General features: G+C 47.4%; 6 protein-coding genes across 6 annotated transcripts in view; 4 read left to right on the top strand and 2 right to left on the bottom strand.

Annotated features, from left to right (window-relative positions):
- The window catches only part of CNK01530 (ribonucleotide reductase small subunit, putative), a 1,987-nt gene extending 705 nt beyond the window's left edge, over window positions 1–1,282 (top strand). Inside the window, exons 3-8 of the mRNA XM_567827.2 lie at window positions 33–203; window positions 259–314; window positions 363–515; window positions 565–708; window positions 763–886; window positions 948–1,282. Of these exons, the coding sequence (XP_567827.1) occupies window positions 33–203; window positions 259–314; window positions 363–515; window positions 565–708; window positions 763–886; window positions 948–1,072 (773 nt within the window). The 3' untranslated portion in view covers window positions 1,073–1,282. The remainder of the gene's footprint in view (window positions 1–32; window positions 204–258; window positions 315–362; window positions 516–564; window positions 709–762; window positions 887–947) is intronic.
- Window positions 1,283–1,472: 190 nt separating this feature from the next.
- CNK01525 (hypothetical protein) lies at window positions 1,473–2,743 on the top strand. The gene is made up of 4 exons (XM_024658806.1): window positions 1,473–1,992; window positions 2,055–2,282; window positions 2,345–2,401; window positions 2,463–2,743. The coding sequence occupies exons 1-4, from the start codon at window positions 1,890–1,892 to the stop codon at window positions 2,654–2,656; spliced, it is 582 nt and encodes a 193-aa protein (XP_024514641.1). The 5' UTR covers window positions 1,473–1,889; the 3' UTR covers window positions 2,657–2,743.
- On the bottom strand, window positions 2,725–7,166 carry CNK01520 (conserved hypothetical protein). Its single transcript, XM_567826.2, has 7 exons — window positions 6,852–7,166; window positions 5,331–6,789; window positions 4,962–5,282; window positions 4,673–4,898; window positions 4,351–4,618; window positions 3,592–4,299; window positions 2,725–3,541 (listed from the first exon to the last, which is right to left on the bottom strand). Exons 2-7 carry the CDS (start codon window positions 6,778–6,780, stop codon window positions 2,933–2,935), a joined length of 3,582 nt encoding a protein of 1,193 aa, XP_567826.1. The 5' UTR covers window positions 6,781–6,789; window positions 6,852–7,166; the 3' UTR covers window positions 2,725–2,932.
- A 219-nt stretch (window positions 7,167–7,385) lies between these two features.
- CNK01510 (expressed protein) lies at window positions 7,386–9,044 on the top strand. The gene is made up of 10 exons (XM_567740.1): window positions 7,386–7,640; window positions 7,694–7,762; window positions 7,824–7,924; window positions 7,982–8,058; window positions 8,104–8,158; window positions 8,218–8,455; window positions 8,510–8,567; window positions 8,616–8,655; window positions 8,716–8,814; window positions 8,870–9,044. Exons 1-10 carry the CDS (start codon window positions 7,608–7,610, stop codon window positions 8,901–8,903), a joined length of 804 nt encoding a protein of 267 aa, XP_567740.1. The 5' UTR covers window positions 7,386–7,607; the 3' UTR covers window positions 8,904–9,044.
- A 286-nt stretch (window positions 9,045–9,330) lies between these two features.
- On the top strand, window positions 9,331–11,786 carry CNK01500 (expressed protein). Its single transcript, XM_024658051.1, has 8 exons — window positions 9,331–10,053; window positions 10,104–10,198; window positions 10,252–10,328; window positions 10,376–10,433; window positions 10,487–10,763; window positions 10,829–10,920; window positions 10,969–11,067; window positions 11,120–11,786. Exons 1-8 carry the CDS (start codon window positions 9,463–9,465, stop codon window positions 11,154–11,156), a joined length of 1,326 nt encoding a protein of 441 aa, XP_024513741.1. The 5' UTR covers window positions 9,331–9,462; the 3' UTR covers window positions 11,157–11,786.
- Window positions 11,787–11,810: 24 nt separating this feature from the next.
- Window positions 11,811–13,019, bottom strand: CNK01490 (hypothetical protein). Its single transcript, XM_024658805.1, has 7 exons — window positions 12,720–13,019; window positions 12,556–12,594; window positions 12,435–12,485; window positions 12,328–12,367; window positions 12,221–12,243; window positions 11,932–12,124; window positions 11,811–11,880 (listed from the first exon to the last, which is right to left on the bottom strand). The coding sequence occupies exons 1-6, from the start codon at window positions 12,966–12,968 to the stop codon at window positions 11,996–11,998; spliced, it is 531 nt and encodes a 176-aa protein (XP_024514640.1). The 5' UTR covers window positions 12,969–13,019; the 3' UTR covers window positions 11,811–11,880; window positions 11,932–11,995.
- Between the last annotated feature and the right edge of the window lie 1,375 nt (window positions 13,020–14,394).

Below are 14,394 nucleotides of genomic sequence, written 5' to 3'. Positions count from 1 at the left end.
CGACATGAATCGCTAACGTTCATCCACGTCAGAAAATATCGTGTCACAATTCGCTCTCGAAGTCCAAATAGCAGAGGCGCGCGCATTTTATTCCTTCCAATCAATGATCGAACAAGTGCATTCTGAGACGTACAGTCTCTTGATCGAGACATATGTTAGGGATGCGCAAGAGAAGGATTTTTTGTTTAGAGGGATGACAAACAGTAAGTCCAGCACCTTTATCTTACCATAGTACGCGATGTTAACAGTACGCGATAGTCCCTTGTATAAAGCAAAAAGCTGACTGGGCATTGAAATATATCACAGATGAGCTGGTGCGTATCCACGTAAGACGATCTCGTCTCATGCTGACCATCTCACAGCCCTTCCGAACTAGACTGGTGGCTTTTGCATGCGTAGAAGGCATTTTCTTTTCTGGGTCCTTTGCTGCTATCTTCTGGTTGAAGAAGAGGGGATTGATGCCTGGACTGACATTCTCAAACGAGTTGATCAGTAGGGATGAGGGTATGCACACAGTGAGTTATTTCTTCCCTCAATCTCAATCGTCTTGCTTATCAGTAAAAGGACTTTGCATGTCTTTTATATAATCACCTCAAGCACCGATGTTCGACAGATGAAGTTCACCATATTGTCTCGGAAGCGTTGGTTATTGAGAAGCAGTTCCTTACCGATGCCCTTCCTTGTGCTTTAATAGGTATTAACGCCCATGTAAGTACTTGTCTCCTTCCCCTTGACATCTTCAATTGCTCACAACTCAATTAGTTGATGTGTCAATATATGGAATTCGTGGCAGACAGACTCGTCGTTGACTTGGGCTATCCCAAGATATACAATGCCACTAACCCTTTTGACTGGATGGAATTGATATCATTACAAGGCAAAGCTAGTTAGTCTGATTTCGTTCAAATCACTTCGGGGGACTGTCTCGGCTGACACAAGCTCTGTAGACTTCTTTGAATCCCGCGTCTCTGCTTATCAGAAAGCAAACGTGTCCCGTACAGGGACTCCATCTGGCCAAAAAGAGGATGAGAGATTAACAAGGCGGGTGTTCAGGACGGATGCGGACTTCTGAGAATGGTCTCAATGAAGCCTGTCCAACCAGTCACAGGCTTGAAACCGTGTATTTGTATCAATTTGAAGCAGTAATGTCTATCATCCCCGCTCAGGAGCTTTTTGTATCATCACAAAAAAGATACATGTAGAGTTAGCTCTAGACCTTGTATATAAGCGGACATCATTATAGTATTTGCATCTCAACTCATTCATGCATTCACCTTTCAACTGTTATTTTTGGCGTTAGCTTGTGTGGGTGTATATCTGAACGAAGATTAACGCACATGAAGTGCATCTGAACAAAAGTGAAAGAAAGGGAAAAAGGCTTGTTGATCTTTGACCGATTGACATCGGCAATCTACCCGAGACATAAGCACTGTGCCGCGAACCCTTAAATAACCATCGAATGTTTCACAACTGATGACCACCATGTCTCCGCACTCGTTTTGCTACCAAGCATATACTCCGGGCAGCGGGACAGCCTGGAAACACTACAGTGTAGCAGAGTTTCGATACAAGACAGCGGCTTCTCATCAAATATAGACGGCATAGTGGTCCGAGCGTGGGTTCGTTGCAAAGGGTCCTCCGCCAGCTACGTATCACAAAGACACGCACTACTATATACTCAGCACAAGCCCCTTTTAGCAAATAACACACGACTCTTAGTCTGCATGAAGTAGCGCAAGCCAATATATAATGGCGTCCCTTTCTTACACAGTCGTCCTCTCGTTATCGCCTTATACAGTGGTTGCTACGGTACTGCGTAGTAGACGCTGTCAGATTAGACGTCCTCTTCTTCTCACAATAAGACGCACATCAGCGCTTGACAATTCCTCATGGCCTCGACTTTTCACCCCATTCGATTTGGCTTTAAAGCCACAATCATTTCTTCCTTTTTAGTACTGGGACATACATTGTTGGTTGCCTCTGCTCATAACTGTTGGTTCTGAAGTATCTATGCACTGAAAACAGAAATCTCTTCTGACTATTAATACTACTAGCTACAGTGAATTCCGCTAATCCTGCTCTACCTGGGGCGCTATCCAGTCTCTCTGCTCTCATCTTCCTCACTCTTCTTTGGCAATGTTTCACCTTGTTAGAAAGTTCAGACCTGAACACGTACTATTCTTTCTTCTTTGATGGAGTAGTTCGTCAGGACAAGGGAGTTCTGTTTGGCTTGACGTTCGTGGAGACAGTGTGTGGGCTCCTAGCGCTTATTGCGTGGTTTGGTAAGTTCTTATCTTTCCTGTTGGTTTATCTAAGGGCTAGGAATTATACTGATGTAAGATAGTGCTGCGTGAAGAGGCAGAAATTGTCTTGACAGCTTTTTCAGATATACAGGAAAGCGGTATGGCTCTATTCTATATTGCATCTTATCCGATACTAGACTGAGTCTGAAAAAAACGTAGCACTGATTAGCTTGACATACAATCTTGGCACGTACGCTCTTCTTTTTCTCAACATCTACACTATGCTGTCAATGGGGATGCACGTACGAAAGACGGGAGTGGGAGAACTGATGACCAAAAACTTCTGGTTAGGTCGGATGAGCTGGTGGGAAGGAAGAATCGAGATTGAACATGATGAATTTGAAAAAGCGTAATGATGTATATCGTCCATTTATTTTTTCGGTACTTCTTCATAGGCAATAATTTATCATACAAGACATCCATGCTTATACACCCCCTCATACATTTCCTTTGTACAAATATTTGCTTCATACTTGCCACATCCATGAAGTTTAGCAACTAAGGTCTTGGACGATCATCATTCTTCGTCCAAAAATCAAGTGAACGTTCATAAAAGCTCGTGCTGTTGACCAAATCTATCCTAACATAAAAACCACCTATTTAAAAACCTTTTGTGAAGTTGATACAGTTTACAACAAATTATCGCCGTTCGGCGCTTCCTTCCCTTCACATACAGGTTCAACCCAGCTCTCCATCCTGTTCCTCGCCGGGAAAACAGGTCTCTCTTGTTCCGTTTCTCCATTCTGTTCATAGCGAGGTTCAAAGGCGGATGATCTTGATTTCGATGGAGTTCCCTTTAGCGAAGGAGGTTCAACAAGTACTCCTTGGCTTGAAGGTGTCCCTCCAACCCACTCCCCATCATCATCATCCCCTTCTTGTTCCCTTTTTGAAGAGAGATCGACCCTATTGAGATGTCTGGCGATATCCATAGGTCCAGCAGCTGTGGTGGTGCCAATAGACTCATTGTCGTCATCTGTGCTATTCGCTTCTTCTACATCAAGATGATCCTCCTCTTTTGCGGCAAGAGGTGTAGCAGTCGTGCTCGCCGAAACAACCCTGGGGCCTTTGAGGCTATCTTCATTGACGGGAGAGGAAGAGTCGAAACGAGGTTTTGCTGTTCCGGGCTCTTCGAATTCGTCTCCTTCAAAATCGGGCTCTGAGACAGATTCGAGACCGGCATCATCATCTTCCTCCCATGATGGCATCTCGTCTTGCACTGTAAAAATCTTCTTGGGCAACTATTATACCAGGTCAGCAACTGACCTACTGTGTTAAAAGGCAGGCTTACCTGGGCTACTCGCTCCACAAAATCTTCAAAATCATCCTCATCCTTGCAGACAAACCCAAGTAACATGCTTGGGTCTAATCCCGAAAGAGGCATCTTCTTGATCTTCTCGCAGTGATAGGTTCTCAGCAAAGGATCGGGGTAGGCGGTAGTGTACCAAAGCATGTGAGGATCGACCTGCGAATCGACCTGCGAATCGATAGAAGCAGTAGAGGTAAAACCTTTCTGCTTCTTGGGCTGCTCCTGGGCCGCTCCGTTCGATTCGAAAGAGCTTTTTGGAACCTCTTCCCTTATCATTTTCCCTTCATTTCTGCCTTTATCATCGTCAATTCCTTCCACTTCAACACCGTCAGCATCCACCACGTCCAACTTATACTTGGAGCCCTGCCCCCACTCCTCTTGGTCTTCATCCTCTACATGCTCAGGAGCCGAGAACATGGACGGGGTAGTCGATCTTGGCGTCTCCGGGGTGCGTATCATCACACCTTCTTCAGATTCTTCTTCGGCTGTGCTCATTATACTGCTGCTCTCCGTCGATCCTTTTTCCTTTGCAGAATGGACAGGTAGTGGTGGAATTTGAAGTGGAATAGCGGGGCGCGTTAAGTGTGGATCAAGATAGAAGAGATGATTCGCTTGAGAGCCGACAAAGTAATAGGATGATGAAGGGCGTCCACCAGCGATACCTACCGACTGTGGGAACGTGAACAGGGCCTAATCAAATGGGTGAATTGTTTCTCCTGTGACATGCTAGTAAAAACTTACTTTTATAGAGTCGTAGTAGATAGGATTGACGCCATCGAGTCCGAGCCGTACCCCAACGAGAATGAGCACCGCCCTTTTGCCCCACTTTTCTTCCTTCGCTTCGTTATCGCCTCGCCTTTTCTTTTTACTAGAGTTAAATGTTGGGCTTATACTATTCCAATCGTCAGAAGGAAGGTTCGAGGCAGTATAGACATCGGATTTGTAGATGATTGAATCCGTTGCGGTGGCTACAGCGACTCCACAGGGCGCAAATGAATTCGCAAGTGTCCTTGGCCGCTTTGTCAGCTTTTCGTTGGAGCTTGAATGAAATAGACAGACTCACTTCAATGCTCCGGCAGCCGTGCTAGGCCCGAACCACTCGCCCACTTCTTTGCCCAGCTCCTTACCTATAAGTGCCATCCTATGGACACTGAATGGACAGAGAGGAGAAGGGTCGTCAAGAAACCACGAAAGCATTTGAGCATACTTGGCGTAGTCTTTAAGAGCAGCAATCTCCTGAGTGGTTGTAGCTTCAGAAAAGGAAGCTGGCGTACTCGGAACGCGCCAATCTTCAAAAGAGGATCAGCTATATTCTGACGAGACGTTTGGAAGACGTTATCCCAAAAACGTACCTCGACCTAGATGAATATGTATCAATGCATTTACCAGCAGACTTTGGCCGGTCCTCAACATACATCCCCATCCAGCATCGCTGGTTAATCCTCTCTCTTCTTTTGACCAACCCCATCCACCGCTTCCGCTAGCAGATTGCTGCGCGGCGGCAGTAGGAGTAGTCACTCGCAGAGAGGAAGGAGATGTAGCATCCAGTGGAGGTCCGAAAGAGGCATAGTACGCTTCTGGGGATGGGATAAGAAGATTCGGAGAGAGTGATGATATGGGCGCATATTGGTTACGATAAGTGAACCAAACAGTTGATTTGAAGTCATCGTAGACTGATTTCACATTAGCTCTGGCACAGTTTGCAGGGTATAGGAACATACATTGTTCTGGCCATTTAACAATTTCTTTGCTTTTCTTTTTGCTCGGACTTTCCGCCCCGCTTCCATTCTCTTTTTCCTTATTAGGAGATCCACCGATCGGCATACCTAGCGATAGCGTCGACGGGTTCCAAATACCGGTGAAACCTTTACTTGGAGACGTTGTCTGATTACTCGCCTGCGTATGTACGTGGGCGGGCGATTGAGGCTGCCCAGTTGGCGGAAGAGAGGTGTTGCGCTTCCAAGAGGATGGTCGAAGACTGTTAGGCGATGGCCCGTTCATAGACAGAGACGCCCTTCTATCTTCTACTCCTCCTCCACTACCGCCGGGCTCAAGGGCAGGGAGGTTGCTGGTACTATTTTCGGGTGTAATCGGTCGCCATCCTGGATGAGCTACACCTCTTACCCATATCGTATCCATACACTTATCCGGCTGTGCCTCCGAGTCCAGCAAGTGTCTGACTCCATCGACCGCTTTTTGCCTTGCAGCGTTGAATAGTGATGCGGCAACCGAAGACTGCTTGCGTATAGAAGAAGAGGTTTCGTAGCTGGAGGAGGGTGGGGATCCGGAGGATACGGGAAGGAGATGAGAGAACCAAGTTGACATTTTGTTGGGAAATGTATCTGGGCTTCTGGACGTACCCCCATTTGGGTGTGGAAGAGAATAACGGGAGAGAGAGGACATGGAAGCACCCTGTCGTTGAGGGATGGGAACACCGGTACTACTAGCACTGTTCTGAGGATCGCTTGACGGGTCATGTGAAGTTGTAGATGAACGGATCGACCTAGGTGCCGGCCAGGACATTTGGGAATCTTGGGATGCACGGCGAGAATGAGCTTGACCAAAGCTCGTACGAGGAGATCGTCTTGACTGGATAGAGTTTTGACGTGTGAACGCTGAGGTAATACTGCGAGAAGTAGTGGAATCTGTCGAGGTTGACGATGATTGGCGCATAGCGGCGAGAGTAGATGAACTGCTGCCTGTGACGGCTGGTTCTTCAGGTTTGCCCCGGTCTTTATCCTTATCCCGGCCAAAGAGACGAGACGTTTTCTTTACGAGCCCCCTGCTCTTGGAAGTCTTCTCTTTCTTCTCTTCACGATTAGCCATTTCAAGGAAGCGCGGTCCAGGTTTCAACTCGTTCTCTTCCGGTTGCAAGTCGTCCAAATATTGGGATTCTTGCTCTACACCGTCACCATTTACAGTCACGTCTTCAATGGTCCAGTCATCTTCCAAATCTATAGGTTGTCTTCTGTCCTTATCCTTTTCCTTTCTCAAGATCTTAAACTTCTGCTGATGCGACCGTCCTTTGGGAGGAGGAATGCGATCAGGAGGAGGTGGAGGAGGCAAGTTTGTGCGAGGCCTGACGTTGTTTGAGGCTATAGCAGCATGTGGAAAAGAGGTAGGAGAGAAGACAAATGAGGATTTAGGGGAGGTTGAGGTTGGGGATGACATGTGCTTAATCTAACGACAAGTCGGGTGTGAGCGGATGAGTCACTGCTGGAGTTAGGTTGCAGGTAACTTGCCACTAAGCCTAAAACGGTATTGTCCTGTATAGTTATGCGCCCGCCATAAGAGAGTCTTTGATAAGAGGCTTTGATGTTGTGGGTTGAGATACAGTGAGGTCTGTTTGGATGCTGTGGCGGCGGCGAGAAGTGTTTGGAGATGAGTCGTGACGTATTATGGGGGAGGTGAAGCCTCTTTCGAGGAGCCGTGGTGGTGTCCCAATCTCTGTATGTTCGCGGCCAATCCAGATGATGGGAGCGGGAGGCGATAGGCGATGTGGTTGCAAGGCGGTTTTCCTCTTCCAGGTAGATGTCGGTCGTCCAAAGAGTCTCATCCTTGGGCTGGCTGCTGACCGAACTGCTGCAGCTGCTGCTGCTGCTGCCGCCGCCGCCGCAGGCTTATCCCCAAACACACGTCACCGCCTCCTTATCTTTTATTACACCACCACGACGTGGTTCGGTTAGCGCCGCCGACGACCACCTGCGCGGCACGGCCGCCGAGGCTGCAGGGACGATCACGCCCACTGCCAAGATGCCTTCCGTCGGTGCCTCTGTCCACGTTCGCAACGCCGGCGAGCATCCGTTGAGGGTGCTTGTGTCCATCGCCGCCCTCCTTCAGCGACACTCGCACAGGGAGCCTCGTTGCCCCTGCCGCAACCCCCTATACACGAGGCCGATGAACTCATCCCCTCGCCCTATATAACTGAAAGAAGTGCAACAGTTGTTTCAAGTCTCTTTCGTATCCATTTTTTTCAGTCCTACTAACATAGCCACACCATGTCTGACGACGGACAAGTACAAAGGGGAAAGGCGCGTATATCATTCATCACAATGTTTTCGCCCTTGACTGACATTGTGGATAGGCCGGCATTAGCTGGCCGGCTCAAGAACTAACCTCGGATCCCATTGCCAAATTCTTCCAGTACGGCTCTGTAGGTGTTTCTGTCTGTCTGCTTACTTGCATTTCCATGCTAGATTAACAGTGATACCTAGAAACTCTCATGGCACTGGAACTGGACCAAGCATTGGAAGGGCCCTCTGGTGCCGGAGACCTCTGACGACCTTGAGATTGACGCAGAATTTGTGCCCATGATGTGAGGCTCGTTTTTGTCTCAAGCGCCTTTCATGCAATAGCTTATGACCGGCTTCAGCTGGTCACCCCAATCTTTAGATGATGGTTGCGACTTGCAAGAAGGATGGAATCTTCTCTTGGGTTTCAACGAGCCTGGTAGGCCTTTCAATTGCGGAAATAATTGTTATTAACAAGATATAGACCTCGACAACGAAGCTGTTGCAAGCCATCGCTCTCCGCAGGAAGCTGCAGACGCGTATGTTGGCCCGGAATCATGTTCCATTCGATTTGAGCTCAATATTACATTCACTGTAGGTGGATCCAGCTGGCACAACTCCGTACCGATCCAGACAACCAGCACCTCGTTTCCCCCGCTGTAGCATCCAACGTGGAATGGCTTAAAGAGTTCCTCTCCCTGATTCCAGAAGACACTTATCCCGCCTACTTGGCTGTGCACCTCTACACAACCACTTTTGATGATTTTGTCGGCAAGATGGAGATGTACCACAACGAGTTTGGATTGCCTATTATCTTGACTGAATTCTGCATGCAGGTGAGCTAAGGAGGACGTAAGGTTAGATGATCGAGTTTAATATAATCTCTTCAGAGTTGGGACGAAGGTGTTCCAGGCCCAGAGGACCAGCAGCAAGTCCATGATTACATGGGTGAGCGGTTCCATTTGTTTAACCTATTCATAACTGATCCTTGTCAAGGCCAAACAACAAAATGGCTTGATGAAACTGACTATGTTATGTGAGATGTCTTCATTATAAGTGAGGGAAGGTATATGGCTCATGAAGATTGTATATGCAGTAAGTACTGTTGGTTTGGCGCTGTTCGTGATACGGCGAACTTGCACGACGTCCACCCCTTCAACCGACTCATGGATGAAAACGGCGAGATTACCCCATTGTTTGTGTCTCTCAAGTCAATATACCGGTCTCGAACGCTGATGGGGGCTGTACAGGGGTTTCCAATACATGTATGGTGGGCATGAGTAAGGATGCCAGCACAGCTGTCGTGGATCACACGGATTCGGCAGGCACAGCAGTCTTGCGCCGCTTCATCCAATATTTGTAGATATCGCTCAAAGTTAAAGGCGTTACCGTACTTTTCGTCATGTACATATCATCAATCGACGAAAACGACATTTGCTGCAATTGTTAAAGGCCACTGTTGAAACGGCAGTGAACTCGTCGGCGGACCCCTTGCAATTATAGTCATATCCTTCCTTTGTCTTGGGCTTGCAATAAAGGAGAAAGATGCCAAGCTGTCCTGAAATCAACCAGCAATTGTTCATTTTCTCTCTTGTAGATCTATCAAATTGCCTGGGTGGATTGAAAGGAGCATGTCTGGCCACTGAAGGCATATAATTACTCCTGAGTTTGCTTTGTAGGCAGCTGGCAATTACACAATTTACCATTAGTGTCCTTTTAAGAGCGTGCTAGACACCATTTTATTTCTCCTTCTACGACATCCCTCATCACAAGCCCTGAGTGTGCTGGTCATACAAGACTTAATATTCATTGCGCGGCGCTCTTTATAGCATCTCAACTGACGATGCTCATGCCTTCCACCTCTGCAGCGATCTTACTACTCATCTTTTGCTCTTCGGCGCGAGCAGTCCCCGCTTGCGTTCGAGGGACAACCGCAGCCGCTACGACCTTGTCTGAGCCGAATGCGTCTATCATATATGCCCAGTTACCAACATCTGCTTCCGGGACAGATCAAGAATCATCTTTAATGCTGAACTCGGGAAAATCGAATAGCATTCTTGCAGCCACTTTAGAATCGCACAGCTGGTCTTCCTCTTACTCTGGCGGTTCAGGATCAGTATCCAATACGGCAGCCCCTACCCGAGTCACGTTTACAGAACAAGCACTTACGAGCGCACACCTAGCTGAAAACAGCAGCTCATCCAAGTTACCAGCAACGTCCGCCAAAGTTGCGACTTTGGCGACGCAAGTATCCAACGTCACTGTCACAACCGGGCAGCTAATGTCAACAAAGGCCAAGGTAGTATCTTCGAGCAAGGGGTCATCGGCGGTCTCGGCTACAAAAACTGGAAGCTCATTCTCTAAAATGGGTATAAGTTGGCCTGTACAAGAGAAAGATGCTTCGCCAATAGCGCAATTCTTCACTTCTACTTCGGTAAGCCGACTGTGTTGTCAATCGAGCCTTCGTTACTAACCTGATAACAGACCATTTCTTGGTGGTTTGACTGGAACAAGAATTGGAACCAAGGTATCCTCAATGCTGACAGTGTGAACGTTTCAGGGAAGTTCATACCCATGCTGTATGTCTCCCAAGTATTGATGGCTGACGATATTATCTAATGTTGCTTCAAAGCTTCGACAAAAATTTCCTTGACAACTCTGACACTTTGCAAAAAGGATTTACAGAGATTATGGGATACAACGAACCAGGTGAATTAAAAAGCACCTGTAATGCAATGTGGGTTGACAGTGCACAGATTTGCAAACGGACAATGGAGTCTCCTCGTACATCGATCCAGTGACTGCAGCCGGAATGTAAGTATCACACACATATTTCTTGACATCTAAACTTAGTCGCTGTCCGGTAGCTGGAAAACTCAGATTACCACATTGAGATCCACCTACCCTACAATCAAAGTCCAATCTCCAGTGATGGCATCCGATCAAGCTTGGCTTTCTACCTTCTTCGCCACCATTTGCCCTCCTCCATACTCCGCCAAAGATGGTTGGGGTGACTGCCCGTACAAGCCAGATTACGTGGCGATGCACTTGTATACTACAGATCCAGATGATTTTATGTCCACAGTGTCGGCATTTCAAAAGACTTTTGGGTTACCACTGGTCCTAAGTGAATTTGCTTGCCATGTGAGTAAACGCAGGTGCCTCCACAACGGCAGTGATATAAACAGATTCACTGACACAGACACCAGAGCTTTGGGACGAATTCCAATCCTAGCACAGCTGACGTCAGCACCTTCATGCAAAAGACGACTTCATGGATGGAGAAACAGTCCTGGCTCGTGTATGTCATCCCAAATATGCTATGGAAAGTCAGCTGAATAAAGTTTAGTAGATATGCCTGGTTCGGTACGGTTAGAGACTCTACCTACCTATATGGAGTAGCAGAGACCAACCGTTTGATGGATGTTACTGGCCAACTGACTGACTTGTGAGTCGAGAACTCAATAATATGCAAGCGAAACGTTGCTGATGCGCAGTAGGGGCAAACAGTACATGAATGGCGGTCAGCCTCTGTAACAAGTTTAGCACGATTGTAATGTACAAGCGGTCGATGTATTTCCGTGGATTTTTGTCATGAATTTTCAATGACGAATGGGTCTCACTAGTCTAAGGGGCTGCACCGTTAGACGGCAGCAACAAATGTCTACAAGGCATACGAGATGCACAGGCTACGTGGGCTTGCTTGATTAGCGCAGAGGTCATTCAGCTATCTATAGCTGTATGAAGGCGATTGTCCAGATTACTTACAGGATTCTGGACCGAGCTTCTTCCTGAAGATAGCTGCCCTGAACACTACTCATTGTTTGTGTTGCAGCAAGCATCAGTATTGCATCCATTGATCCCCTGCAGGCGAACCTAGCATGACTCGTCTTTGTTCAAATCACCCAACGAGTACATTGCAGGCCTACTGGGGGAGTAGCCAGGTGTTTCAAGCTTTGTTTTCTCTGCAGGCGGCCGGCATAGTAAAAGATAGACCAATAGACCAATCCGTCCTCGCTCGCCAGTGCGAGGTGTTCCAAATCAGCCATGGTACCTGTGAGTATGGTCGGCCTATACGGGTTACTTTCTGAAAATGAGCTGTGAGAGGCGTGGGGGACAGAGACAAATGCAGAATGACACTGGAAAGTATGTTCAATTTAACAAGCCCTCATATAACTGTAATCATGAATCTGTTCGTTACATGCCAACTCGCTTTTTTCGGAGGATCAACTATCGATGTACGCACTTATTAAATCACTGACTTGAATACAAATTAATCCTCGTCTAGTCACTAGTAGTACGAGGGACCTACATCGAGCTCGAAAAACCTGCTAACTTGTCCATACATTCGGTAATAATACATTGGCATATCTTCTTTACAACCCATCCCTTAGTACCCCCAAGGCATTCCCATGTTCATCCCATAACCGCCCATCATCGTACCCATTCCACCCATCATTCCGCCAGGCATCGCTCCCATTCCCATGCCGTAGTCGCCGAAAAGCCTGTATCAGAACGTTAGACCTGTTACTTACCTCGGCGACTTTGTCAAGCCAAGACGGACAGGAAGAAAAAAGACGGGGGGTCGTGAAATGGCTTACCCTCCTGGGGGATACCTCGGCATCTATGTGTGCCAAACCACACAATACATCAGCTGTTGAACCCAAGATGGAAACCACGTTGAAGTATAAGTGAAACCGATACCAACCCCGTATGCTCCAGAACCAAGACCTCCACCTAGCATCCCCTGTGAGTCATGTTTAGACGGGACAACGGCGACGCTGTTGAACAAAGTGACAAGACGAATACACTCACATAACCTCCCATTCCCATCATAGGGCTCGCCATACCCATGCCTCCCATGCCCTATGAATAATGTTTAGGTCAGTGTCGTTCTTTGTCGCCGTAGCGAGGCTGGAAGGGGACCAGAATGCACCATCATGGGATTCATCATCCCCATCCCTCCCATTCCACCCTGTCACAAATCGCATGAGCTCGCTTCCAGTATGATCTTTTCATTTTGTACTCACCATCATTGGACCCCCCATCCCCATCTGACCACCAACGTTATCCCTTTTTACGCTTCAACTTTTGACTTACCATCATAGGATTCATCATACCCATCCCCCCCATTCCCATTCCTCCCATTCCCATTCCTCCCATTCCCATTCCACCCATTCCCATTCCTCCTCCCTGTTGTCGTTGGGACATCAAGTATATAAAGGAAGAGTTGGAAGCGGTGGGGTAAGATAGGTGAGAGAGGTAATAAGGGTTGTTGGCGGGGTGAGCGAGAGATTCGCGCACAACGTCAGCTTTGTTTCGGGGCTTGGAGTATGGAATGGTAGTCATGGTAGGTGTATGGCGAAAAGAATATCTTTGATCCCAACGATTGAGTCATAGAAGATAGGATGGGGCAGTGTAACGGCAAACACCTCTCAGCCAACAACATCAGTCGCGTGACGCGTCCTGTAATCTCATCTCACACCAATCGAATAGACGACGATAGGTTGCCCTCTGCATCATCTCGCATATTGCGCCCTCTGGCCTATGCCGACACAACACCAATGCCGACGGAAATGCACGTACCATCATCATCATCTGCGACATTGGATCCATCCTGATCTGACAATTAGCTTGTTCGAGGATGCTTGAAGATCAATAACTGCTTTCCTGTCGAGATCGAATACCGTTGAAAAATGATAATAAGGAAGGGTGCAAGGATCGCGTTCGGAAGTTGTCAAAGTGTCAAAGTCTACACTACTGTTTGAAGGGATGTATCAATGTGGCACGGCAAATCCCTGATTAAGACCAGAGGGCATATTGACTCACAAGTTGCAGACGAATCGAGATGTTGTAAAAAGATTCTGCGATGTAATGACTGCTATGCGTCTTCTCAAGCCCTTATACGCAATTGGATTGTATCGATGACGTTTGTTGCTGTTGTTTGATGGTGTCGTGGTTGAACTGTGTGCTGGCTTGGGTGTGCGGACGGATCTCAAAGATGTATCTATGCCCAGGACAAAGCAGATATTAAAACATTCGTTTTTCTCAACCATGTATACGCCACTCGTCCAAAGTCATGCTATCTACTAAGTATCTCCTAGATGTTTTGCCCAGCCATGAAAGGAGTATAGGATCTATAGAGGTCATCCGTTATTCTGAGCTTCTTATTACTACCATGTGGTTCCAGCCGTACGTCGGCGCCGGGGCTGCTTTCTTTCCTTTCATCCCCTATCATCTTCCCTTGCTATCCTTTGAATGAGCTTCGATCGGTTTATTCGACTTGGCTAGGTCCTTTGGATTTTGGACGGGGCCATAAGCCTGCCTCCTTCACCTATCCTCTGCCTGCCACCCTTTAGTCCTTAACTGAACATGTGGTTCTCGCTTCTTCCATTATGCGTCTGAAATCTGAAACCTGCGACAAGGATAACCGGCACTTTTCTTCCATCTTTCTTTTCAGCTTCGGTTAATCTCTCATTCCCGCCTTTTTCCACTTCCCGACTGTACCTTCAGGTATCGATTTCCAGTGCAGCACTGCCAGACCGGTGATACAATATATGATATATTGATTGAATCATTGATTGCTGAATGAGCGAGGGGGTTTGTGCTTGATGATTGACAAGAGCTGTACCCAGCAGTATAATGATTATGCGCAATGCGATGTGCCTTTTGAGCTATGCGTCATGATCACGACGGTTGGCTGCTAATAGCGCGCAGCAGACATGGAAGTATTATTGTCGATACACATACACCTCCCACATATACGTAAATGGGC

This window comes from Cryptococcus neoformans (genome assembly GCF_000091045.1).
Source record: "Cryptococcus neoformans var. neoformans JEC21 chromosome 11 sequence".
Classification (NCBI taxonomy): domain Eukaryota; kingdom Fungi; phylum Basidiomycota; class Tremellomycetes; order Tremellales; family Cryptococcaceae; genus Cryptococcus; species Cryptococcus deneoformans.
Note: the sequence above shows the minus strand (reverse complement) of the source record. Positions and strands in the feature narration are given on the sequence as shown.